A 27,191-nucleotide genomic window follows, 5' to 3' on the forward strand; every position below is an offset into this window, starting at 1 on the left:
ATTCCCCTGAGCTCTGTGGTCCCCTTTGGTGAGTTTCAGTGACTTTCCCCAGTCCCCTCTACCAGTATGCTATCTTGGCAGGTCACCATGTCTTAGCTAAGGCTCCAAGGTGGCAGAGTTTATCTATTCTCCGGTTTTGGTTAGTTCCTATTGCTGTGACAAAAATTATCCAAATAACATCGACTCTCGGGAGAAAGAGCTTATTCTGGCCAGCAGTTCCAGACACTGTGAAGCTTCATCTCCTAATAGTTCCACAACCCACAACCTCCCCCGCACATCTCCACCAGATGGAGATCAAATGCTCAGACATGTGAGCCTGTGGGAACATCACGCATTCCGACTGCCACGCAGGTGGCCTGGTCAACTTGTCTAAGTTTGTCCTGTTTTGAGCCAGAGTCCCCAGGGCATAAGGACCACTTGTCTTCAGCCTTTAGTGTCTCATGCATTTAGGTTTGGCAAGAACCTCAGAGTGATGAGCTGGTGGCTCTTCTCATGGGAGCCTCGGTGCTCACCTGGGCCCCTTCTTTTCTCATCTGCCTACCTGAGGGGTGTGGGGACAACTGGGCATGTGGAGAGGAGAAGTGTAGTTGGTCACCTCTTGCCCCTTGGGGAGCTGATGGTGTGCTATGATTTAATCAGCTCCCTCCCCCCTTCCCGTCCCCATCCAAGGCACAAGCATACGCTGGTCAGGAGGAGCCTGGTCCTCATCGTTCAACTCCATTTTAAATTCTTGGATGCTCTAATGATTACTGCCCACTTATCAGAGTCTGGGCTTGGCAGGCAGGCGTACACCTCAGTACCCAGGAGTTCCCACAGCCAGAGAGGGGTCTAGTGTTTGCCACCATTGGGCAGAGGAGCTGGCCCATTATGCTTCAGGTTCTGTTGATTCTGGGTTCTCCAAGACAGAACCCAGCCAATGGGAACTTGGAACAGAAGTAACAGGAGGAAAATGGAAGGAGGAAGAAAAGGGGGATCAGCGATGCCCTCAGGAGCCCAGTGTAGAGGCTCAGCACATAACACCCAGCACTCAGCATCAAATGGATGGTGCTACGAGAATCTTCAGGACAGACGGCAATCAGTCACCAGAAGACACCGAGAAAGAATAAATTGCATTCATCAGAGGCCAAAGCCCCTAAGGGCTCACAGGTGTTCTGGCAATCAGAACGGGAATTTCCAGACCATTGGGTTGGCTGAGCAATCTGGGAATTGGAGAATTAAGCCAACTACTGGGATTTCAGATCTAAGTCATTGGACCGAGTCCCTCACTACCTGTATACCCGCCTGTATACTCACTGCCTGCATACTACCTGTATATTCACTGCCTGTATACACTGTAAAGGGCACTCCCATCTCCAGCAGTGGAGATACTATCCCCAGTCTGCTGCCTGGGTGCCACCTTCAGCTACAAACCTATCATTTTTTAGAATGAGTCAGGATGAAGTGAAGTTGGAGTTGAGTAAATAAAGTTTAGGACTTGGAAAAGACAATCCATGATTATTTAAGTGTGGGCACGGAGAGAGACACACACCAAAGAGAAGGACAGAAGGCCATGTGAGGAAGTGAGGGCTTCCCTAGAGAGTGGAGCCACTGGGGTTTGGACGGCACCCTTTCTGAGGAAGGTTAACAGAAGGGGGGTTGTTTATGAGTTAGAGTGGGGTGGGAGATTCCATGTGTGGATTTTTCCCAGAATAGGGTTCACCTCTTCTTGTCCTTTCATGGGGTTTTCCAGATGTGCTATAGAATCAGATGAATAATGGGACAGGCAATCTTGCAAGCCCAGTGATGGCAAGCTGCCATTACAGTGAAGCCAAGGATGGTCAGTAGGCATGTTGGTCATCCCCGCTAGCCCCAGTGGGGTTGGGTGGCCATGTTCTTCACTGGTTGAGTGATACATGACATCTTGCTATCAGATGGCCCTGTGGTTGCCGTTATCTTTAAGCAAACAAGTATTGCCTCTGCAGTCCATTTCTTTGCCCTTCCCTTTGGTTGAAGAGTTTAAAGGTGCTGCCTTTTGTAGCTTGCTCTGAGATGCTGATGAGTTTCTCCACTTGCCTCAGCCTCAGCTTCCTCTTATGTGGAAGGATAAGAGTGGGCTGGTTTAGACCTGGAGATTTCCAATGCCCCCGGGTTTCGTTGGCTATTATTTCTGCCCCATCCCCAAGATTTATTTTTACTTGTGTGTGTGCATGCGTGTCTGTGTGTGGGTTTGTGCACATAAATGCAGGTGCTCACAGAGTCCAGAAGAGAGAGCTAGAGAGCTCTAGGTGGCCGTAAGCCTCCTGATCATGGGCTAGGAATCAAACCAGGGTCCTCAACAAGAGCTGTGCATGCTCTGAAACTCAGAGCCATCTCCCCGGCCCCACATTTACTCTCGTCAGCTGCACCAACCCATTTCCGAGCCCACCAGGGGAAAACAACCGATGCATACATCTATAGCAAGGGACTTACTGCTAGGCTAAGGTTAGTGTGGACTCTTATGTCCCCAAAGTGGACTCTTATGGCCCCAAAGCTTCCCCCAATGGGCATGTTGAACTTTCCAATTTGTCGACGTGACATTGCCACCAACTAAGTCCACACAGGAGAAACAGGCAGTCAAGTTAAAAAGCTAATTCAAAAACATTTTAAGTAAGCTTCTACCTTTAAATGTTCACTAATAACGGCGTGTCAGTGTGGCTTCATTTGCACTTCCCTAAGATGCAATGATGTTGAATGCTCCTTGGCCTTTGTGTATCCAAGACCCTCTGCTGATCTGGCAGTTTGGTTGGTAAGTACATTTCGCCTTTCAACCTTTTTATGAGATACAGAATTAAAAGATGACTTTCTCAAGTGCAGAAAAATATCTTCGGGGTCTTTTAATTCTTACAAAACACCCGGAGCATCTTGGTTCTCCAAGGGACACTCCAGAAAGCCCACAAAGCAAACTGAAATCACATCTGTGAAGAGGACAACGAGAACGATACCCGGGGAAGGTCAGGGACGAGGCAGGAACCCCACTCTAAAGAACTATCTCTGAGGTGAAGGGAGAGAAAGACAGGGACCAACCACTGGTCTTTATTAGAAAGAGGAGGCAAGTTCCACTCTAAACACCTCCTGAAAGAGACGCTGTGAGGGTCAGGCCATGGCAGTCAGGAGGCCACGGGAATCCACCTGGAAGACTGCTCCCCTGACCAACAGTGTCTAGGCATCTAAAGGACCTTTAAGGATAAGAGAAAGCAGAGCATGCTCCATGCAGAGACTCTTGCCAAGAGATCCCTTCTGAAGAGGGATGGAGAACCGTAGGCCCCAGCAATCCCTCTATACCTGATGGACAGGCAGAACCTAGAAATGACCAAATCCCTACTCTGGAGAGAGATGACATGTCCAGGAGTTCCCTTCTTCTAGGATGATTTTAATGTACGCGTGACTCGTGGAAATACAAACAGGAATTTGGGTGAGCAGCCACATCTTGCCTGGGGTGTTAGGAAAATGTTAGAGAAGGCAGCAGAGAGGCCCTGCCCAGAGCCAGCCCCTCTCTGTGGTCAGGAAAGGAGGCCGGCCCACTGTGCCTATGGGACATGGCTCTGACCAACCTCTCAAAGGCAGCAGAAGTGTGGGGGTCGGGGTGGCTTGTTTCTACCCCTGCTTTAGTAGAACACCTTCTCCAGGTACGAATTCAAGAACATCCCAGTGGGGTCCAGCTTCTCACGGATGTCACAGAACTTGCGAAAGGCGGGGTACATCTTTTCAAAGTCCTTCCTGGTGCAGTTGTGGGCCTGTGGGAGCAACCGGAAGCAGCAGGCTTTGCCCTCACAGAGTTGACAGGTTCAGCGAGGCTGCAGACCAGCTACCCAGAGGCCCTGAGCCTCCATCAATGACACTGGGTGTCCCCGGCCCCCTGCTTACACACAGTACAGTCCCTCCCCCACCACACCCCAAGTGTGTGGAAAGGAAGGGGCTTGGAAAGTAAATCTGGAAGGGCTTAGAATGCATCACTGGTATCTGCCATCCCATGATACCATGGATGGCTGAGCTCTGGTCCCACCAAATACAAAGGCCTTCACTTTTCTAGTTGTTAAATGGGCACACTGATGCCTACATATCTTGTTCACAAGCTCCACAGGAAAGTCTGATAAAGTGAAGGAAGTGTCTATGAAGACCCTAAGGGCCCAGCAATGTCTGGGCTTCCAGAGCCAGAGGGTAGGAGAACTATATTCAAGTGACCTTTTACTAGCTGGTTAAGAGGCTGGGCGGAGTGCCTCAGAATAACCGGGAGGAGGGCACCCTCTGGTGGATGTAGAGCACATAGCCGCTGCACCCACAGCCTCTGAGCAGTTTTACCTTTGCCCAGTGGGGCCGGCCTCCAAACTTCTTCATGATGGTCTCATAGGCCAGCCAGTAGTCCAGCCGAGGCACATCCTTGCCATAGGGCCTAGAGTGGAAGGGAAAGAAAGTGGTTATCTGGCTCTGTCCCATGATGTGCCACCATTGCCTCTGACCTGCCCCTAATCTGGTGGGTGACTGGAGATCAGGCTGGCTCTCCCTGAAGGATAGCACAGCCGGTCAGGCACCCAAGGGCTTCTGCTCATTACACATCCCCAAGCATTCCCCGAGATTTTGTCCCTTCTTATAGTCACCGGTTGGTACCTGGACATTACTATGAGTTTGATCTTGACCAAAGACAGACCCCTAAAGTATTGGGACTGAAAAGTCCTCTTGCCCGGATCATTGATTTACACAGGTGAGCTACAATAGCATACAACAGTATACAACAGATACCAGGTCCTGTAAAGGCATGCAGCCTAGAAGTAGCAGGGGTGTGCAGCCTAGGAGTGTGCAGGAGAGAGTGCCATCGAGGTTTGCACAGGGTGATGTTCACTGTGACGAAATTGCTAACAGTGTGTCCGTCAGAACCAGTCCCCCCCGTATTACCATCTGTGACTGTCACAGCACGCACCACATTCTGTTCATACATCCAGTATTCACACAGTACACATATAACACAAATCCTCACAGACAATACACACAGTTCTCAACACTTAAATACGACACACACACACAACAGTTAGCTGTATTCACACATGATATCCACGCACAATACACACGATGGTTGCCCAGCGCCCACACATGCTAGTCACAAACAATACTCACACCTATCACACAAGGCCAGTGCCTTGGAATCCCCAGATGACGTCATTCGAGTCTGGGAAGCAAGGGCGTGAAGCCCAGCTCCTCAGCCCCAAAGTGGCTCAGCCCCCAAACTGACTTCGGTGCTGCGATTTCAGGCAAACACCTTCAAATGCATCCCATGGCAGCTCTCACGGCTGAAGGTGAGGAGACATGCGTACAGCCAACGCGTGAGCCCCACCCTAGCCACGTGCCCCACGTGCTCTTTCAGAAAGTCTTTGGTGGCAGATAAGGCAGCTTTTTCAGGAGGGCCAGCCACGGGCTTGGGTCCAGTCACGGGGACTTAGGTATATGCCTCTCCTCTCTTGAACTCGAAACTTGCCTCAGAGCACGGCTTCCAGGCCAGCAGAAATCTTACAGACGTGGACACGTGAGCTAGGATATATTGCTCCTTCCCTTATACAGTCCCCAGAAAGTGCAAATATTCCTCGTTGACGTTAATCCGCTATGTCGCTAGGACACAGTGAAGTAGCACAGCCTCTAAGTGGCATGTGTCACAAGAGTCTCCAGGGAGGGGACATTATAAGAACGCAGCAGAGTGAGGCACCGTCTCCAGCCGCCCGGTAGAGAAGGCGGCCTCAGGAAACGGCACTGGGAGATTGGGGAAGGAGAGGAACCTCTTTACACAAGAGGGGGCGGTTCCCCCCCAGGACATACCCTTCGGTGAGCTATCACCTGTACATGATGATGTTCATGTAGCAGCTGTCCCTCTGGAAGCAAGGGCTCAGCAGGATCTCATCACCTCGGGTGAAGCGCACCTCCACGGGGTAGTGGGCCACCACCTTGGGATGGGCCTCCAGCATGGCCTTCAGCTCCAGGAGGGCCTCCTTGGTCTTCTCCCTGCCATCAGCCCAGGAGAGGCTTCCGATTAAGAAGGGGCTACCCCAGTCCTCCTCCACAGCTCCATACAGGGCTTCTGGCTCCGTGGGACCTGAGCCCGGGGTGCTCATGACAACAGGGACTCCCAGCTCTCGAGGGGGGGCTCATTTCTTCATGGTAGGCCCGAGGTGGGGTGAACTGTGTGGGGAATGTCTTACTTGGGGATGGCCCTATCCGGGAATGGCCATACCTGGGGATGGCCCAGTCTTGGACATGCTGCTTAAAGCGACACTCGTAGGTGAAGATCTTGTGGCTAAGGTTGCAACTCTCCTTCTTGCGGTGGAAAAGCAGCCAGAAGAAGAAGCGGTTGATCCAGCCCACCAGGCATGGCAGGAAGGTGCTGCGGGGACAGGGCAGAGGGGCTGGGACCAGTATTTACTGCGTGTTAGCCGTGTGCAGGCACGGAGTGAGTTCTTTTCAAACCAGGCCCTCACTCCTCGTCCACTAGCGGCCTTGTTGTACCCGGCCTGGGCCAGTATGGTGTTGGTCTGGGTAGCGGTAGCGCCCACTTCCTCTCCTTTCACTTACCAACACACCTTAGGACTGAGTGCAGTGTCTTGTCACTTTAAGCCACACGAGAACAAATGTCCATGTCTCAAAACCTAGCTAGGCTCCTGGCCCGCTAAGACAGGGCTGAGTGAAGTTTTAACTTCAGCAGGTACCTACCAGGCTTAGCTCCCTAAGGAATGTGCCGTTCACTCCCCTTCTACCCCCCTGGGAGCCTTGGTCCAACTCTGCCAAGAGTAAGCAGCTAAAAGTGGCCAGTGTCCCAGGAGAGGGTTCTGGGTTAGACTCTTGCCCCTAGAAACAATGCTGGGCATTCCCTGGGCAACTATAAGAAGAGCTCTGTGCTCTTTGGGTGAAGACACACCTGCCTTCTAGCATTTGGCTTTAGAAAGCTCACCATACTATTGTTTCCAAAACACACACACACACACACACACGAATATACACCACACAAACACACATACAGAGAAACGTACACAGACATCCATGGTCACACACACAGAGACACACATGCAAGTGCAAAGACACCCCCACAAAAAAATGCAGAGACACGCTCATACACACGTGTCTCAAGTAGGGCACAGTCTCCCCTTTTCTTTTTTGTTATGAAAACCCTAAGTGTTCATTGTACATATGCGGCAAAGCCAAGAACACCATAGGCATCAGCCCAGCGTGGTACACAGCATTGCCCCAAGGTGGGACAAAATGGGACCCAGCACTCTGGGCCCCTGCCTGGGAGGGGCTAAGGTCACGTGCTAACATCCCTATCTGTCCACTGGGCCTCCAGGGCGTTCATCACCGTCTGGATCTGCCTGAGGCCCCAGAGCCTTCCCACCGTGACACTTCACCAAAGGCTCAAGACCTGGAAAGGCTGGGAAGCCATCCTAGTGGGTGAGGGCTGCAAAGTGGTGGCCTGCAGGAACCTTGGCTGCAGGGGCAGACAGCACTAGCAAGGGTAGCCCCAGAGGACTGGCTGGAGTCAGACCTGGGGGCTGAAGTCCCAGAGCTTTTGGGAGGCCCACCCATCTACGGTGATTTCATCTCCTGAAGGTCTGGGGCCCCAGCCATGTCAGTCACCAAGGCAAAGAACAACTCAGGGTCTTCCACCGCTGAGTTGGCTCTTAACATGTCCCGCTGAAGGCCCACGGCAATAAGGCTCCAACAGAAGGCTGGCTTTCCTGGTTCAGGCATAGAGGAGGGCATGGTTGCAGGAGAGAATACACAGGAGCCAGGGGGTGATTCACTTAACGGTGGGCTGCGTGACATGTGATCACATCTTAAAGAAAGTCTCCTTTGCCCCTGGTCAGAAGTAACATTGGTTTTTATCTCTTGGAGTGATAAGCTTGGCTGCTGGGTGGAGGGCGGAGGGTTGCAGGGTTGTGGACAGACTTGGCTGCCATGGGGCTGAGGGTGTGGTGTCAGCGTGAAACAGGGGGGATAAAAATGCCTGCAGCTGAGGTTGGTCCAGTGAGCAGGCTGGACCTGACTGAACCAGCACCAAGCAGCATTTCTGCCATGCCCACCCTGGGCCTGCAGCCCCTGCCCTCTGGATAGGAGACTTGGAGTGTTAAAAGCCTGCAGAGTGAGACATGTGTGAAAGGCAAGGGGTGATGGCCTGCCTTACATGCTGTCCTCCTTCCAGTGGTTGGGTGAAGGCTTAAGCCATCTCAGCCTGTCCTGAGATGGACGCTATCACTGCCTTCTCTCTTCAGACTGGGAAACTGAGGCATGGAGACGTTACCAAGCTTGCCAGAGAACAAACTCTCCAGCTGACCCAAAAAGCAAGGCTTATAGGAGGAGATCATAGTGGTAACAAATAAAATTCCAGAAGGGAGGAGTCCTGTTTCCTCATCTCCTTCCACTGGGAAGCCGACCCAGGACAAAGTACCTGGATGTCCATGTGCTTCAAGTGACTCCCCATCAATGACAACGTTCCCTCCCGCTTCCAACAGTGTACCACTGAAAACATCTACAGTCTCTGACAGTGACCAACAAGGCCAGCCTCAGTTGTCCTGAAACCTTTCCGTCTGTGTCTGGGCTCTCCTGATATTCCTTATTGGTCTGACACTTCCACCTCTCAGAGATAGTCAGTGGTTTGGGGGTAGTGTACCCTCCAAAGCCCAGAACCTCTGAACTCAGAAGCCAAAATAACCTTTTCTTCCTTTAAAATGACTTCCTCATGGGTTTTGTCACAGCAACAAAAAACTGACTAACAAGGTGGGCGGGGTGGCGCACGCCTGTGATCCCAGCACTCAGGGAGGCAGAGGCAGGTGGATCTCTCTGAGTTCGAGGCCATCCTGATCTACAAAGTGAGTCCAGGATAGCCAAGGCTATAGAGAAACCCTGTCTCAAAACACAAAACAAAACCTCAACAAAAATAACAACAAAAAACAACCAACTAACATTTAGAATCCATCCACATCTCCAGCAACACCCATCCACTGCTTTTCCTACCTCTCCTCTGACTCAGTTTAGCCATTGCACACATGAATCTACCCTCTCTCCCTAGACACATACATTCCCCTTGCCTCTTCCATCCACTGGCTCACAGCCCCTGGGGTGCCTTATTAAACATATTCCTTCCAATCCTTCTAATGACCTTCCTTGCCCTCAGCATGAACCCTGGGGTGATTCCACTGTGCAGCCAGGGCTAGACCCAGGAGACAGACCCAGCTTGCTGGTATAAAGGCGGGCTCTTCTAATGGATTGCACCCTCCACAGGGAACGGAAGACAGAATAGAGGTCTCATGGCATTCCTACCTGATCCAGAGCAAGAACTCCAGTAGGTAGAACCCGATGGCATAGTCCCAAAACCAGTTGGATGCAGAGGAGGGGGGCTGGCAGAGATAATTATTATGAGTTAGACATAAGGGGCTCATCTGCCTTCTGTTTTTTTTTTTTTTTTAAGATTTATTATTTATAACAGTATTCTGCCTGCATGTACGCCTGCAGGCCAGAAGAGGGCACCAGATCTCATTACAGATGGTTGTGAGCCACCATGTGGTTGTTGAGAATTGAACTTGGGACCTTTGGAAGGCCAGCCAGTGCTCTTAACCTCTGAGCATCTCCACAGACTTCTTTATTATAATGTCCGATTATAAGACTCATCCCAGGAGTGACCTCATGTTAGAGGGGGAGAGAGGAAAGTGATATGACTCACATACCAGGACAACTGGGAAGCCTTATTTCTCCAAAGCAGAGCTAATTTCCACCATGAGGAAATTAGGTGAGCAAGCTTGGCAGTAAATGCTTTTTCCACATGAGCTATCTCTCCAGCCTGCATTTATTTTTCATAAGACAAAGATGTCCCTCCTCCTGAGATCCTATGCTCTAGGAGTCTATCAGCCACAACCCTACACTGTTACCCTACAGCAGTGGCTCTCAACCTTCCGAATGCTGCTGACCCCTTGATACAGTTCCTCATGTGGTGACCCCAACCACAAAATGTTGCCACTTCATAACTGTAATTTTGTGGACAATCCCATTTCCTTGGCCATCAGGACCACAAATGTCAGCCACCCTAAATGAGGAGGGTGTGCAGGCGATGGGTGTGGTGAGGATGGAGAGTGTGTGCGCGCTGGTGACTGGCAGCCCCCTGCCCTAGCATACTGGGCAAGGTTGGGCCCACACTGCGGCTACCTTGTTGGTGTGGTCTTGGTAGATGATGCTGACGTTTTCACTGTGAGGAAACCAGAGGAAGCGGAAGTACTCTGACTTCTTCAGGTGGCTGTCCAGGTTGTCAAGGACCTGGCACAAGATGAAAGGAAAGTAGGACAGATGATCTTGTCTGTCAACTTGATTGAGAAACGCCTAGAGCAGTGAAGCCCACCTGGGTGATCCTGTGTGTGTGTGTGGGGGGGGGGTTACCAGAGATGATTAGATCATGAGGGCTGTGACTGGATCAATGAGCCAATCTCCTGATGGACTCAGAATGGGAGGGCATTGTGGGAAGTGGCAATGGGTCAAAGGTAGGGCATAGTTGGAGGAGGTGGGTAACTTGCCCTGGTCCCTCTCTGTACTCCTCCTCTGCTTTCTGCTCTGTCTCCTGGGCTCTCCCTGCCATGACGGGCAGAATGCCCTGACACTGTGAGCTCAAAGAAACCCTTTCTCTTTTAAGATGCTTCTGTCGTGGACTGGTGACAGTCATGCAAAAGGAATTAGTCCTGGGAGGGGCTGTTAGTCCCAGGAAGAAGTCAGGAAAAGTCTGAAAGTCAAGACTTAGCTATGTTTTGGCTTATTTCCAATAGGAGAAAATACTTAAGTTGTCTTAATATTACCAATAGTATGGTATAGGTCTTAAAATATGACGGGTATTAAAATCGTTGACATATGTATTAACTTTCCCAAGTAGCTTAGAGGAGATGAGTGACATTTTATTCAAGATTAAAGAATTATTAGTGGTGTGTCTAAACTAGAGCCAATGTCAGCAGCAAGTGGGATTGTTATGAAGATCAAATAAGAAAATATGACCAGAAAGTACTTAAAATGTAGCAGGCACAAGGAGCCACTACATAGGCTCCAAGTCTTGTATCTAGTACTACTGCTTTTATGCTAATTGCCATCACTGTCATCATCCCATCTTTCTCATCATCACCTTCATCATCATCATCTCCTTTAACTTCATTATCATCATCATCACCACCACCGCCATCATCATGTCTACCACCACCACCATCTTCATCACCATCATCATAGTCATCATCATCACCAGCTTCATCATCATCTTTTTCTTCATCATTACCATCACTATCAGCCTCATGTTCATCACCATCATCTTCATCATCTCTTATCTCTGAGCCACAGTGGAGTCTTATACCACTCATTATGGCCTCCTTGGAGATGATATCACAGCACAAATAATGTCTCCATGGAATCCACCAGGCAGGTGCAGGAAAAATTTAGAACCAGAGTATAGATGTCTTGGAGTTGACAAGCAGCGGTGGGTTTGAGGAAGAGTCCTGGTCTTGGACTAGGTGGTGCCTGGATTGAACTCTAGGATTCCAGCAGCAAATGTAATGGGGCCATTTTCTAGGCTCCAGATCTTGAGAGTCTCGCTTGTTCACCCATCTTTCTTCCTGGGGCCGCTACAGTGATTCACAGGCAACAGCGCCCTGCGTAACAGTTGCTGAATGGAAACATGCCTGGTCCCACCATCATGAAGACAGCCCTCCTCTACCCAGGCTCACAAGCTATTCTTATAAGGTGTATGATGGCTTGATTTGTGTGTATTTGTTCATGAGAGCATGAGTGTGTACATTTGGGCTTCTGTATGATCATATACGTATACACATAGCACATGTGTGAATGTACATTATGCATGCAAGGGTGGACATGCATGTGTACATGTCTATCAGTGTACATGTGCACATGAGTGGGCTTATGTGCATGTTGGAGTGGGCGAGGCAGCCTAAGAGGAAGCCCTAATGGACCCAAGACTTGTCTGCAATTGATTTCAGTGCTACTGAACTAGGTCAAAAAAGGCAGGACAAGCAGCTGTCAGGAGACAGTCCATTCACCCAGATCTGGTACTCTGATGAAAAGGTGGAGGCTAAAGCCCATGTCTGGCAGGGAGAATCTAGCCCTTTATTTGTTGGCCAAAAGCTTCAGCTTATACATCCATACATGCTAGCTGAACCAAGAGGTAAGACAAACCATCCAACAACGAAGAGTGCAAGAGCATGACCTCCTTCTGATGGAACATGGTCCTAGCTGCCCACTCCTTCCTGGACTGTGATAGTCCTTCTCTCTTAACCTCTAAGACTTATTTTGCGGCTGTCCTCATGGATTTCAGCAATGGTCTCCTGGGATTGATCTGACCCAGCAAGTTATTGATCTCTGCCTCCCTGCAGCATGCTGTGGACGCCCATTACCTACTGCTTTTGGGACAGCCCCTTCTCCTCACCATCTTCATTCCTGTTTAGCTAACCCCTCTGTCTCCTTTGTGGCCTCTCTGTGCTCTTTCATCAGCCAAATGCCCTGTTTTCAAAGTCCCCATTCTCTTGCAAAAGCCCTACTATTTTTGGGTGACAGAACCTCTCTGGATCAACTGCCCAGGGGGTTGAAAATCTCTGTCTCTGTTCCTTAGAATGTGATCCTGTTTAGAGATTAGACCCAGATCTAAGCCTGTGTGTCTTCCATGGTAAGGGAGCCCTGGAATGTCCTCTGAAGGACAGGTGGAAGTCAATGCCCTTCAGAACAGCCTGTCCCCACTTTTCCTGAGGCAGCTTTCTGCCCAGTTTCCACATCCACGTGTCAGTTACAGCCCACCAGGGTTCTGACCACAGTCTCTTTTGGGTCAAGAAAAGTCTGGTGAAATAAGATCCCTCTCTCTTTAGGGTACCAGAGGTCCACGGGAACTGTCTGAGGGCTGGGACCCTTTGTCAGGACCTCTGTTTGTTTTCTGAGGCTGGGCGATGGAGAGCAAAAGCCAAGTACCTCTTTGAGGGTTGAAGGAAAGGATGTCTCCTGCAGGTGGAACTGTGGCACACACTGCAGGGTGACGGTGAGGATGACGCCCAGACAGCCCAGATGCACCCGAGCAGCCTGGAACACATCTGCATTGCTTGACTCGGAGCATTCCAGAACTGCCCCATCAGCCGTCATCAGGGTCAGGGCTACCACCTGGTGGTGGGAGAAGGTGTCACACTCAAGAATCTGCTAGTCACTGCCCCACTTCCTGGCTTGTCCTTACAACAGAGGCCAGAGAGCACCTACTCCCAGGGGCCACCACGGTCAGCCACACAACTTCCTAGCCAGGTCTACTGTTACTTCCTGAGAGGGGATTCTGGGAATCAGGAGAGAAGAGGAAAGCCATGTTTGGCCTCAGCTCTCAGTAGAGCAGAGTCCGTCATCATGTGGCATCAGATGGGACCCTGCTGGCTTGGCTTCTCCTTCCTCGTTCTGTGTCCTCACAGTCAAGAAGCAGCTAGCTTCCTCTGGCCGGGGGTTCTCTCAGGGCACAGATCCTCAGGGAAGATGCTTGACAAGGTGAAGAGAGCACACACTTGACAAGGTGAAGAGAGCACACATATGCCCTGAGGTGAGACAGGGGCATGTGGTCCCAACAGCCTTCCCCAGCTATGTGGAATCTTCCTCTTGAATAGGGAACCCGCCCCACAATTCAAGGAAATAATCCTTCTGTCTATCCTCACCTGACCAGAAACTTAGTTTTTTTTTTTTGTTTTTTTTTTTTTTTTGTTTTGTTTTGTTTTTTTTTTTTGAGTAGTGAGGTATTTGGTTGCAAACTGATAGTGGACCCTTTGGTCCCCATTTCTAGAAGGGCTCTCTCTCTCTCTCTCATGGCTATTGAGGTCCTTCTCTGTACTCTGCTACCTGCTAATTTGGATGGAAATTGCTTCTGACACATGTGGTTGGTGGTTGGTTGCTCAGGGAGAGAGGACAGCTACAGCCGAACTAATCCTGATTAACAGTGACCAGAGAGCAGAGAGGAGGAACTGACAGAAATGGGACAGTGTGACCAGATGTGGCGAGAGGGGGCGTCTCGGTGCTTGTTACAGAAGCCTGGGCTCTGTTGAAGATTCAGAGCCTGGAGAGACAGTATGCCTATGAGATGCTTCCTAAGCATCGAAGAGGCCTATGAAGGGTGGCCTCTTCATTAACTGCTCACGTGACCTTGGCAGCAGAAGTATCAAGCATGAGGTCTGTGATTATCCTCCTGCTGATTTGAAAGCTGTCCACCCCCTTCGCCTTGCCTCTGCGGTTTTGCTTGAATCTGAAATGTCCCCAAAGGTACATACATAAAAGTCTTTGTTGCTGAGAGGTTTGGGGAAAGCCATTAGCTCATGACAGATCTAACCTCAGAGCGATTTAGGGGTGGGCTGTAATTTGATGGAGGTTGTGAAAAATCAAGTTTTGGGATCCAACTGGAAGAAATACAATATTGGAGGCATGCCCTGGAAGCTTTTCTGTCCCTAGTCTCTTCTTGTTTTGCCGACTCTGGTTCCTGGCTGCTGTGGGTAAGTAGCTTTCCTGGGCCACACCCTTTCGCTAAAACCATGAACAAAAATAGAATTTTCCTTCTTGAAGCGGATTTTCTTCAGACATTTTGTTACAGTGCCAAAAAAAATGACCCATAAATATAGTTGCCATCAGTATGACTGTAACATAGAACAAGCCCTCCCCTGTGATTCCAGGCTTGCTCAGTGGGACTTCCAAGGAAGAGTAATCCTATGTGTGTTCTTATGGGTGACCACTTTAAATTAATTTTATACCCTGATGACTAGTGTGTAGCAACTGACATGACCAGCTTGACATCAGTCCTGGAGAGTGGAAAGAGCTGGGCTCATATCCTGGGGGTCCTGTCTGGCTGTCTCTACCCCCAATTACCACTGAGCCCCTTGGCCAGTAAGCCCAGCTTTAAGATGGAAAAAGCCACGAAGGACTCCAGGTTGTCAGTGTGGAAAGCTGAAGCTGTTTGGTTTCAGAAAGGCTGCTCCTGATGAAGGTCCCATGTGCATTCATTTATGGCCTTACCTTGGTCTTCCCCCTGTGGGTTGGGCTATCTTCATTTTAGCTGAATTTAACAGAAATGAATCCAGAACCCAGAAGCTAGGGTCTACCAGTGTGAACATACCCAGGGAGTGGTGGACATAGGTTAAGATTCAGGCTTGAATGTCCAAACTAGTACTCTCAACTACTTCCCCAAACTGGATTCTCATCAAGTGAAGTTTAAGCTGTGATTTTGGTGAAGGACAGGCAGACTTGGTCACAGGTTGACCCTGTGCTTTCCCCAGGCTCTACCTCCACTACTGTCGTGGGGTAATTACATCTCCCGCCTGGTTCCTGGTTATAACGTCCAATGGAGTTGCTGCCCCCGCCCTGCCCGCCCCTTGCCTTGTGCTGCCGGTGAGGATATGTGGGGCTGGGGATGAGAGTGTCCCTTGGGACAGCTACAGCCTTGACAAACCTGGGGCTCCTTCAGGCCTGAAAAGGTTTGGGAAAGGGGGTGGTATTTCTGGGGGCACCTGTCAAGTCTCTGAGGCCCGTGTGGAGCTGTAACCTACCCTGCCATGGACACGGGAGACTCACCTGGGTGGCCAGGATGCCATGCTTGATCCCTGTGTTGTGTGTTCCAGACCCAATGACGCCGGCGACCGTCACATCAGACACCGCTCCCAGGCTGGGTTGGGTAGGTGGAGCAAGAGGGACACCACAGATCAGTTAGGCTTGGACAATGGGAGCTCCTTGGTGTAGATGACTCTCTTTCTGCCTGAAAATTCCCCCTTCGCCTTTGATGGCCAGCTTGCAATCAGTCCATCTCTCGGGGGGCCCCTGTTTGCATGATTTCCATGGACCATCAGATTAGCTGGTTGGGACATGGGCCACTTTGCAGGGAGGCCTATATGTTTAGTCTTTGAGGCCTCTGCAGCTTAACAGACCCTTTTCCCCTGTCTACCAAAGGCATCTTCTCCAAGCACAGCCACATGATCTGGCTGAGACTCCTTTGCTCCTACCCCACCAAGGCTCACGGTACTGCCCTCATTCTCAACACACAGATAACCCATCAGGTCTGCGTGGGTGAGCATCCCTGAGCTGGAAAGGAAGGAGGGGGAGAGAGACCAGTCACCCGTCCTATTTGGAAACCTACACAGCTTTCTTGGGATTCTAGGAGAAAGCTAAGCTCCTTAGGCTGGGGTCCAGGCTCAGAATGAGAAATGCTGAACTTGGGGTCCTCTGAAGTCTTACCACGTCACTGACATTGAACCTATTTCCTATTCAATCCTGGTCAGTTTCTGCACCCACCTGCTCCTTGCTGGAGCTCTTTGAAGGCAGGGGGTCTAGGTTTTATCTGTATTTAGTTCTCTAAAGCATGAGCAAGGTTTATAAATGTCAGTCATCCTGACCTTTGGAGAGGTGGGGGCAATGGTTTCCATAGCGCAGAATTGTGGGGACTGGGCTAGGAAGGGCTGAGGCTAGCTGACCACCAACACTTGAAGATCAGCCACAGATACCTACAGGGTTAATTCCAGCAGTGAAACTTCTCTACCAGTGTCCAAACACTTGGCAGTGCTTTTTCTCGGGTGAAATCCACAGTCACAGAGTCACCTTGTTAGCTGCATTTGACTGCTGTGTCGGTGGCAACGCATAGCACTAAGGTGAGCAATGACGTACACTTGAATGGAGGGACAAGAAAGCCATCGCAGGAAGGATTGCCCTGCCCTTCTGCCCTCCAGTGCTGTTTTTGCCTCTCTTTGTGTGTTGGGCTCTGTAATTGTATATTGTATATTACCCATTGTATATCGAGTCCTTTCAGAAAGACTCAGTCCTTAACTGTGTCATCCTGGTCCGAGACCATTGCTCAAAACTCTGCCAAACATGGACCTGTTTCCTCCTTAGCCCACGGGGCATGGCCAGTAAGGCAGCCTGAGTAGGAAAGGCAGAGCTCTGAGGAAGAGGTGCACCCCAAGAAGCGTGATTCTCTCAATGCCAGATCCTGGGCCCAGGGCAAGCAAGGAAGAGACAGCCCTGGCCCAGGTGGGGCTGGAGCAGGGACCCTTACTTAGACAGGGCTAGGCCATGCTTGTCCAGCTGTGGGTGCAGGTCCACCAGGAGGATACCAGCTTCCACCGTCACCTGCTTCTTCTCCTTGTCCACCTGGAAGAGCCAGCATAGGCTGGGAGGAGCTGGGACACACTTGGACCCTTGCTTCCCAGACAGACACCTGCCCCAGAGGATGTGACTATGGCCACCTCAGCCTGTGGTCAGCTTGAGCCACTTTTCAGTCTAACAGGTTGGGGGGGTACTAAGCCCAAGAATGCTGGGATGGTGGGAGAAAATTTGTCTTTGAAACAGTCTTACTATGTGGGCCAGGCTGGCCTCAAATATACAATCCTCCTGCACCCACCTTCCAAGTGGAGGGATTACAGAAGTATGCCTTAGCTCTTTGGTGCTTGCTCTTTGCTAAGAAGCACAGTTAGCTCTTTGTTTGGTATTTTGTAAATGGAACCCAGGCTTTGCACAAACACCCTCTACTGAGTGCCGCTTCTAGGAAAGGCAGAGCTCTTTTGGAATATTCCACGAAACTTCTCTTTTCACAGGGGAAAGAAACGAGAGGTCCGGCCTTGCTATTTGGAGGACAAAGTCTCTGCTTGCTCTCACCCAAAGACCCGGGGGATGGCTAAGAACTGGGAAGGGAAGAGAAATGTCTAAACACAACCTCCCGCTGGATGTATGCATCAGTCAGGTCGGGATACTGCAACCTGAGTTCTGGCCTCCCGGGATGGCCGACACCAAGATCCAAGGTCATGCAAACAGAGAAGTCGGTGGCAGAGCTGGGACAAGAATCCATATCCGCCCAACTACAAAGTACTTGCTCATCCAGCGAGCGACCCAGGTCAACGGGCTCGGAAAATCAATTGCTGGAGCCCAGTTCTCACTAATTAGCAATCAGAGTTAATTACCGCCATGACTGATGTTTGCTAAGAAGCACAGCCTGTCGACCTGAGTAAATATCAGCACAGTAGAGAAACCCAGCTCATCGCTAAAGCTGGTTGCAGGGAGGGGAGAGCAGCCTGTGGAACTCTGGTCAGGGGAGCCAGCCCCCCAGATCCCCTTCTGGGATCCCAAGTGCCTGGTAGGCAAGTTGGTGTTGGAAGAACCGTATGGATAATATTCCAGCAGGGAGCTAGTGGCAGTTGAGTCTGGGTCCAGCTTTTCTGTTGTTTGCTGTGTGACCGCAGGCAAGTCACTGCCTATCTCTGATCTTCATTTCTCTATTTGTAAGCCTAGCTCGGTGTCACTTCAGGGTCTTCTGGATTTGCCCCTGTGAGTCTACTCTTTGGGAGCCTGTTTCTCCATAGCTCTTTAAATGAGGTGGAATGGAAACTATCACAGGAGATGGGGTGGCCATGGGACAGGTACACTTGACAAGTGGCCAGGGACCAGGGTGTCACCCTGAGGACCCAGAACAGGGAGAGGCTGGGTACTGAGGCAAAGGCTGGAGATTCCATGTGTGGAGTCTGGAACAGAGACTGAAGCTCTTCAGCATGGAAACAGACTGAAGAGGGGAGTCAAGGAGCCCAGTACCTGGAGAACCCGGTTCATCTTGCCCATGTGGATCATGAAACCATCAGTGCAGGCGATGTCTGAAGGCGAGTGGCCACCACCCACCACCTTCACTCTCTTGTTCTGCTGCCGAGCCAGGGCCAGCACCTGCCAAGACAATGCTGCTCAGGCTCAGCCCAGAGAGAAGCCCACAACACCTGCCATAGCCTGCAGGAGCTGCTGGTCATAGTATGGCTAGAAGGTGGGAGGAAGTGCCTTTGGCATTAGTGAACCCTGCCCGGCTCCTGAAGGAGAGCCAGAGAGATGGGCTTTGAGGTAAGCTGAGACAGAAAACCCTAGTCTTGCTAGTCTGTGGCTCTTGTTCCTCCTCCTGCTGCAGGTCCAGGCATTCTTTCCATTTTGGTTCTGGTGTTTTAAGACAAGGTCTTGCTACTTAGCCAAGCCTGTCCTCTAGTTTGTGATCTTTCTACCTCCCTAATGCTGGAATTACAGCTCTGAGCCACCAAATGGGCCAGTTTGAAGGCTCCTCCCTTTTGAGAATCACGTAGCCTAGGCTAGCCTCAAACTCTCTATGTAGCCAAAGCTGGCCTTGAACTGCTGGTCTTCCTGCCTCCTCAGCACTGAGACTAGCGTGTATATCACCACACACCAGGATGTGCAGTGCTCGTGATGGAACCCAGGGCTGCCATGCATGTTAGGCAAGCTGTAAAAGTAACTTTTATTTCCCTAACTTAATTGCCATCGTGGAGGCTTACTGCCTCTGTCTGCTAACCTAGGCCTAGTCCTGGAAGCTTCTAGCTTCCACACAAGCTAATCTAGGCCTAGGATGTTTTCAGTCTCTGAGACTTACTGCTGAGACCTACTCTCCTTTATAGATATTTCTGGACTCTTGCTGGCTGGCTCAACTCAGCTGTTCTGGCTCAAACTCCTCTCCTAACTGACTGATTCAATCTGGCTTCTCTTTGGGCCTCTGACTGAATTGCTCTGCGTGGCCTCACACTAAATTTGGCAGTATGTCCTCATTCTCTGGCTCCTCATTCTCTGGCTTGTTCTGTCTTTACCTGTGTCTAGCTTGTTCTCTCTCTGTACAACTGCCCCTGTAAAACTGCATCTGAATTCCACGACCTGAACTGCTACAAACTCAGCTTCCATGGATTACCTCTCAACTCAATCTCAACTGAACTGCCTGAACAGAGATCTGCATCTCTGTCTCCCGAGTGCTGGGATTAAAGGCATGCATCGCCACGCCTGGACCTACGCTTTTCTTCACCTGAAACCTGCTCTATACCAGGGTGGCCTTGAACCCAGAGATCTCCTTGCTTCTGTCTCCTGGGATTAAAGGTGTGTCTGTATTCCAGCCTGATCACACAGACCTAGAAGGTCTTTGGACGTGATCTTTTTCTAGAGCAGCCATGTCTGAATTAAAATTCCTCTACAGCAAGCACTCTGATAAACAGCAAGCACTGAGATATAACTCCAACCCCAGCTGAAAGCTTTAAAAAGACAAATCCCAGCACATGCCTCAACAATACAAAACCTTCCAAAGGCATCCTAGCGACTAAGGATAAGACCCAAATGCCTCACCCTGGCTACAAGGACCCTGTGCTGCCATAAAGACTCTTAGAGGAACCATGGCTGACAGTGACCGATGCCGGGGCTGGCTGACACAGGTGGCTTGCGTCTGGAGATAGTTGGTGGAAAAAGCACGAAGATCTACAATGCTATATCGATGCGTCCATTTTTTTTTTTTTTTCCCTCTTTGCGTTTTACTCAAACACATTCATCCAGGTGCCTTGGGACCCGCATTTTACAAACCGTATCACAAAGCTTTCCGTTGGCGAGTGGAAAGTGACTCACATGCTGGCTGCACCACCCACTCCTCCCACTGTCTCTTTTAGGCTGAGGCTGAGCAGTGTGGCACACTGCTATCCTGGAGTTTCTCCATCACACACTGTTTTAGTTTTTAATTTTCACTGGGATTCTGCTGGTCCTCCTCCATGGAAACACTAGCCCTCATCCTGTTAGTACCACACAGTCATGTGGGCTGCCAACCCATCTCAGAAACCGTCTTCTGGGCACTAGAGAGCTGGCTCAGTGGTTAAGAGCACCGGCTGCTCTTCCAAAGGACACGGGTTCAATTCCCAGCACCCACATGGCAGCTCGCAACTGCCAGTAACTCTAGTTCCAGGGGAGCTGATGCCCTCCACACGCATACAAGCAGAACACCGATGTACATAAAATAAAAATAAATCATTGGGGGAAAAAAAAACCGTCTTCCTAGGTAGCTGTGCCAGAAGCACATGCCTGACTTCCTCCATCATGCCCTAACTGCCCGAGCACCATCAAAGACACTTTGCTTTCCAGCTTCTCACTCTGGATGCTTCTTTCTCATCTTTTAGGGTACAGTCCTCAAGCCCTACACCCCACGGTGCCCTTCCCCAGCAACCCTGATAATTCTTAGAAAGTCATCTCATACGTGATGTTTAAGTGTGTCTCTGCATGTGTGCTTATGTGTGTGCACAAGCCTGTGTACATATATGTTTGTGCACAGGCCTAAGTGAGCAAGTGCACAGGCTTAAATGCGTACATGGTGCACAAATGTCTATTTGCACAGGTATCTGTGCACACCAGCTCACGTGTGTGTGCATGTGTGTATATGTGTGCCTGTGTTCATGGATGTGTACATGCGTGCGCGCGTGCATAGGTCTGCATGCATCTGCACGTGCACAAGCATGCGCGGATATGTGTGGACAGGTATGGAGTTCATTGCAGAGGTCTGAGAGGTGAGTGAAGACACGGATGCCCTTGGCACACTGCTGTGCAGGCTTGGGGTGGACACAGAAAACCACAACAGGCTGCGGAGCAGGCCTGGAGCTGGGGACAGCAGGAAGGGGAGCGGTCCATTTACTCCACCAGTTTTGGACTGGGTTGGGCTCTTAGCCCAGGAAGACCCACACCTAGCCTCTTCCAGGGCCAGGGCTGTAGCTTCAGGCTGGGCAGCCCAGGTGTTGATGGACGCTCACCTCTCTGACCTCCTCCACTGACGTGGGCTGGTAGTACATCTCTGGACTGCAGCCATAGGTCTTCGCCCAGTTTTGAAACCGGACCCCTTTGTGCCCATGGACCTGTATCAGGAGGAAAGCTAGATCTCAGCAGATGAGATCTGTTGCATCACCAATCCCACACCCCGCCGTCGCCAAGAGGAGAGGACATGACCAGAGCACAGAGCCCCAGCTCCCTTTGGCCACTGTAGGTCAGGGCCACTGCGGAGATCAATCAGTACCGGCTGCTCCGATGCTGGCAGCCCACATGGAGCGTCCTGCTGTTATCCTGGGAGCCCTCCTGGTCAGACTGATGGAAATTCTGCCCATGCCTAGGCCAAGGGCATGGATGAGATCAAAGGCAAGGATGGATCCTGATAAACCAGGACTCAGGTCAATCCTTGCTCCAGGCACATTGCCGATGGCCCAGCAAGATAAGCTCAGCTGGGCTGTTTGGGCAAAGGCCGGGGTTTGGCTTCTCTAGCAGGGAAGGGGAAGCCTTAGGGCTCCAGCCTGAAAATTGGAATTGTGTTTGTTGCACACCGCTGTATAGCAAGACACTGCTGGGTCTCCTGTGCGTCACTTCTTATTAGATTTTACAATAACGTCACAAAATAGAGGGATTAGTTTTCTTTCAGCTGCCAAAATCAAGGCTCAGAGAGGCAAAGGCTCTTCCCTAAGCTTGCACAGAGCCCAATGAAGGTGGTAAGAGTCCAGCCCAGGCCTTCCCGTTAGGCTGTTACCTCTTCTAATACCACAACAGTTCCCCAAGTCCACATGGAGGGTCCCCATGGCTCCTCCCAGGGCCCCAGCTTCAGCCTGACTTTTCCCTCCCACACCGGGCTCACAGGTGCAGCCTGGACGCAGCTGGCTGGATCTACTGGCGGCGTCATGGACCCCTTCCATTCCTACCATGGTTCCAGCGGTCAAGGGGGATGTGATGACTTGACTTGAAGCTTTCCCACAGAAAGTGGGACAAAGCCCTGGGCAGCAGCTGCAGTGGTCAGGCAACCTCAGCTCTGAGTTTCCTCAGGCAGAATGGGACTGGATGTTTAGCCAGGCATACCAAGGCTTTGGGGCAAAGGCAGGAAATCAGTGCTCAACAGGCTCCTCCCCCTGCGAGACCCAGGCAATCCCTGCAAATAGAAGCTGAGCCCTGTCGCCTGCCCCCTTCCCAGGAACTCAGAGGAAGGTTGAAAGATGGAGGTTTAACTGCGGCTATTGTGTTCCTACAATCCTCTGTCTGAGATCTGAGCCCAGCCTTGGTTGTCCGGACCCAAAGGACACCAGCCCAGCTCCCAGGTTCAGAACTAGGTCGACTGCCTAGGTGTCTGGCTTTGGCACAGCCTGCTTCCCTTCAAAGCCTGGTACCTCTGCGGCCCCTTATACTAAGCCATCCAGACAGCTTCACTTCCACACTGACCTATGGTGTTTGTTTGTAGGACGGGGCAGACACTAAGATCAGTAACTGGTATCCTACTGAAGCAGACACTTAGAGGCTGTTTTGGTTGAAAGTCAGAGAGTCCTCACTTGGGTCCATAAGGTATGTAAAAGCAGGAAGGGAGCCTGACACCTCTGCCTTCATTTTATGTCCTTTACTGAAGGCATGGAAATAAGTCATTGTCTATAGAGTCACCTCGGATTTTTTTCGTTGTCATTTTGCTTTCTTGTTTGTTTGTTTCCCTGTGTAGCTCTGGCTGTCTTGGAACTCACTCTGTAGGTCACACTGGCCTTGAATTTACAAATCCAACTGCCTCTGGCTCCCAAGTGCTGGGATCTTCAGAGTGATGGGATTAAAGGTTTTGGGCCACCACTCCCAGCTAACCTGCATTTTAAGAACAAAACCTCAAGGTACAGACCACCCTCCAAATTAGTGTAGTTATCCATGAAGGTGAGGCTATGCCCTGGAGCCCAAGGATTCATCTCTTGAGAGCTGTATGCTCTTGTGTAGAGATCAGAAAGGCCTGTTCTGGGCTGGAGAGAAGGCTCAGAGATTCAGAGCACTGCCTGCTCTTCCAGAGGTCCTGAGTTCAATTCCCAGCAACCACACAGTGGCTCACAACCGTCTATACTGGCATCTGATGCCCTCTTCTGGCGTGCAGGTGTACATGCAGATAGTGCACTCAAATAAATCTTAAAAAGAATAAAAATGAATATTAAAAAGAAAAAGACCTTGTGCACGCAGATAAGCCCTGGAAAGCTAAACACACAGCTTACCTCTTCAACTGAATGAGGAGTGTACTGGTCTTCCTGGAATGCCAGGCATGCTGTGCTTTTCTGATGTGGTCATCCTTTGCTGTCCAATGAGACGGCTCTGCTCATACCTTCCAGAATTGTCATTTTTACTTATCCCAGACCCTTTACCCCTACATTGTAAGCATTGCATTTAGACCATAAAACTCATTCTCATGAGTGATGTCACTTGTACCATACAGCATCGTAAGTGACTTGTTCTCTTCAGGCCAGGCCAATCCTGACTCCCACAGGTGTTATGTTTACCTCAGTCAAGATCCCTTGACCCTTATCTTGAGCATTGTTTCTAAGTCAACAAGAACCCATCATACAGATGAAGTCGTAAGTCCTTTGCAAAGAGCTTCAATGCAAACATGTTTGTGTGTTTTGGTTTTTCAAGGCAGGCTTTCTTTGTGTGTAGCCCGCCTCAAAGTGGCTCTGACCACTGGGAAGCCTGAGCCACTGGAGTCCCATTTGGCCCACCCTGCCAAGACCTGCCAAGATGTTCGGCAGAAATTTCTCTCTCTCTCTTTCTCCCTCTCCTTTGTTCTCTTCTCTTTTTCTCCTCCTGAGAAGTCCCAAGCAAATACATTATTGCATCCTAGTTTGTAAAATAGTTAATAGGGATTTGTCCTTGCCTTTGACGGGCTATGCTTCTAAAGTTGAAGAGCTGTAGTTCTGAGTATTTTGCTCCTTTGGAATTTAACAAATATCTCAAAATACTTTGTCTCAAAGAATTGAGAAGAACCCATGTTAATTTCCACTCTTTCATGGTCATGGCCCCTTAGGTGAGAGAACTGAGTTTCCTAAACCCCTAATTTTTTTTTTTTTTACCTTCTCCAAGGGTCATGTGTTCCATAGTGCCCATGGTGGTGATTTCCCTGCTGGCTTTACAGCAGGTGGGAAAAAACCAAGTAGGGTAAGGCAAGAATGAGACTCTGCTCAGCCTGATAGTATTGTAGCTAGTGACAGACCAGGACTTCTAGAGTCTGGCCCAGATCATTTTACTTTAGCATATTTTATTTAAGCACAGCACAATTTTGGAAAAAAAAATGTTCAGATAACAATTAACTCAGCCCAATGAACACAACAAAGTTTAAAACATGTTTATAACTGTGGTGGCACTAGGGAGGCAGAGGGGCAGATCTCTGTGAGTTTGAGGCCAGCTTGGTCTATAAAGGAAGTTCCAGGCTGTTACACAGAGAAACCCTGCCTTGAAACAAAATAAAACCAAAAAAAAAAAAAAACAAAAAAAAAAAAAAAAACCAAAAACCATGTTACTTGGGATCTATAGATAATTATATAATTATATAAAATATTCCCTTTTAAGATTTTAAAAGATGAGCCAGGCTTGGTAGCACAAACCTGTAATCCCAGCATTTAAGAGGCAGAGGCAGGCAGATCTCTGAGTTAGAGCCCAGCCTGGTCTACAAAGTGATTCCAGGACAGACAGGGCTACACAGAGAAACTCTTTCTCTAAAAACAAAACAAAAAAAGTTTTTTAAAAGATACCCTATGGAGCTCCACATAGAGAGCAACAGAGCAAAAATTTCTGGGCACAGAGGTCTTTTCTGAGACTGATACTCCAACCAAGGACCATGCATGGAGATAACCTACAACCCCTAGAACCCCTGCACAGATGTAGCCCAAGGCAGCTCAGTCTCCAAAATGGGTTCCTTAGTAATGGGAACAGGGACTGTCTCTGACATGAACTCAGTGGCTGGCTCTTTTATCACTTCCCCCTGAGGGGGGAGCAGCCTTACCAGGACATAGAGGAAAACAATGCAGCCACTCCTGATGAGACCTGATAGACTAGGGTCAGATGGAAGGTGAGGAGGACCTCCCCTATCAGTGGACTTGGAGAGGGGCATGGGAGGAGATGAGAGAGGGAGGTTGGGACAGGGAGGGAGTGAGGGAGGGGGCTACAGAGGGGGTACAAAGTGACTAAATATAATTTATAAAAATATAAATAATTTTTTTTAAAAAGTGAAAAAAAATAAAGATACCCTATGGACATTGCCTTAAATTACACCTAAAAATCCTATAGGTTTAGAATTTTAACATATAATAGAGATTGCTTTTAGTGCTTTTATAGATGACTCTTTAAAAGGACAAGGAACATATATTCTATATACAGATATCACATGGTCCACAAAGATTATACCCATTCCAGCTCGAACTTGCTATGATCAATTAACTTTGATTAGCTGCCTCTCAGCCACTGAATATTTTAACTGACTCCACTCTTTATTTAAATTTGGATGGTAGTTTATTGGATGGGCTAGGAAGAATCAGAGTCTTCCAGTCATGATGGAGCCCCAGTTTGCACGCCTCTTCCTTAAGGAAGACTGGGGCACAATATTAACTGACCTCATATATGAATCAGCACACAAAGGATAGAGATGCATTGAGGATGGAAATCAGCCTAACTTGAGAGAGAAAGGATGTTGCATCTTTTCTTGATGGTGAATGTAGAACGGACAGTGAAAGGAAACATTAGGGATGAGGCACTTAAAGATGGAGCCCAGTAAACAGATGGGGTGGAAGGGACAGGAGTAGTTTGGAGAAAGAAATGGAAGGGAGACAGACAAAAACAGGGGAAAGGCTTAATGTGCTCCTTCGGCTCAGTTTCCTTGCATTAAAAAATGATAAGAATAAATAAATAAATTCAATCTTATCGAAACAGGACAGTAACACTAAATTGCTGGCACCTCTGTCTCTAGAAGACACCAGCAGGAAAAATCTGCCTGGGAGGAAAGCCAGGAACATCTGTGGCTGTTATTGGTAAAAAAGTGACACATTTCTTAGTCCTGAGGAACCCTCTGCTTATTATTTATATATATATATATTATATATACATATATATAATATATATAAATATATAATATATATAATATATAATATATATAAATATATATAAAATATATATATATATAAAAAAATATATATTTTAAGACTAAGGAGACAATGGCAGGTTTCCAAGATATTTCGTATTAGAATGAATTTGGTATGCTAAATTCCCAAAGTTATAAAGGTATGCTCAGGTTAATAAAACTTAATTTAGAGATGTTTGTCTAATGCTGTAAAATCCTAACTTTATAAAGGCTACTAACTTGCTGTAAACTGTTAAAGACAATTAAGACATGCAAATTAACTGTCAATCAAATTGTAAATAATCAAATTCCCTAATGTGCTCAAAACTGAGTTTGTAGTCATACTAAGTACAAATGTGATTCATTTAAAAAGGCAAGCTTTGGCCTTCTATGTATGTTTTCAAGGTTACCTGGAAGACAGACTTGGGACTCCTGTGACACCAGGACCTCACTCTAGCCTGGGGATTCCCAC

The 27,191-nt window shown here is 49.2% G+C and overlaps 1 protein-coding gene across 3 annotated transcripts; it reads right to left on the bottom strand.

Moving 5' to 3' along the window:
* Positions 1-2,837: 2,837 nt before the first annotated feature.
* Positions 2,838-22,693, bottom strand: LOC129678860 (L-gulonolactone oxidase). 3 transcript variants are annotated; one of them, XM_055609818.1, is made up of 12 exons: positions 22,527-22,691; positions 21,597-21,698; positions 18,595-18,720; positions 17,069-17,163; positions 15,598-15,688; positions 12,985-13,170; positions 10,189-10,296; positions 9,310-9,386; positions 6,233-6,382; positions 5,839-6,003; positions 4,318-4,408; positions 2,838-3,752 (listed from the first exon to the last, which is right to left on the bottom strand). In XM_055609818.1, the coding sequence occupies exons 1-12, from the start codon at positions 22,527-22,529 to the stop codon at positions 3,624-3,626; spliced, it is 1,323 nt and encodes a 440-aa protein (XP_055465793.1). In that variant the 5' UTR covers positions 22,530-22,691; the 3' UTR covers positions 2,838-3,623. The 3 variants fall into 3 exon arrangements, with proteins under 3 accessions (XP_055465793.1, XP_055465794.1, XP_055465796.1); XM_055609819.1 differs by lacking the exon at positions 12,985-13,170 and having other exon boundaries at positions 22,527-22,692; XM_055609821.1 differs by lacking the exon at positions 2,838-3,752 and having other exon boundaries at positions 4,330-4,408; positions 5,821-6,003; positions 22,527-22,693.
* Positions 22,694-27,191: the final 4,498 nt, after the last annotated feature.

The sequence above is a fragment of the Psammomys obesus genome, unplaced genomic scaffold (genome assembly GCF_907164565.1).
Source record: "Psammomys obesus unplaced genomic scaffold, mPsaObe1.curated_primary_1811, whole genome shotgun sequence".
Classification (NCBI taxonomy): Eukaryota; Metazoa; Chordata; class Mammalia; order Rodentia; family Muridae; genus Psammomys; species Psammomys obesus.

Coding starts and splice junctions, on each gene's coding strand:
- LOC129678860 (XM_055609818.1), bottom strand. Junction 17,164..18,594: donor AGATGAACCGGGTTCTCCAG/GTACTGGGCTCC, acceptor TGGCTCTTCCAG/GTGGACAAGGAGAAGAAGCA. Junction 6,004..6,232: donor CAAGACTGGGCCATCCCCAG/GTATGGCCATTC, acceptor GGCTGATGGCAG/GGAGAAGACCAAGGAGGCCC.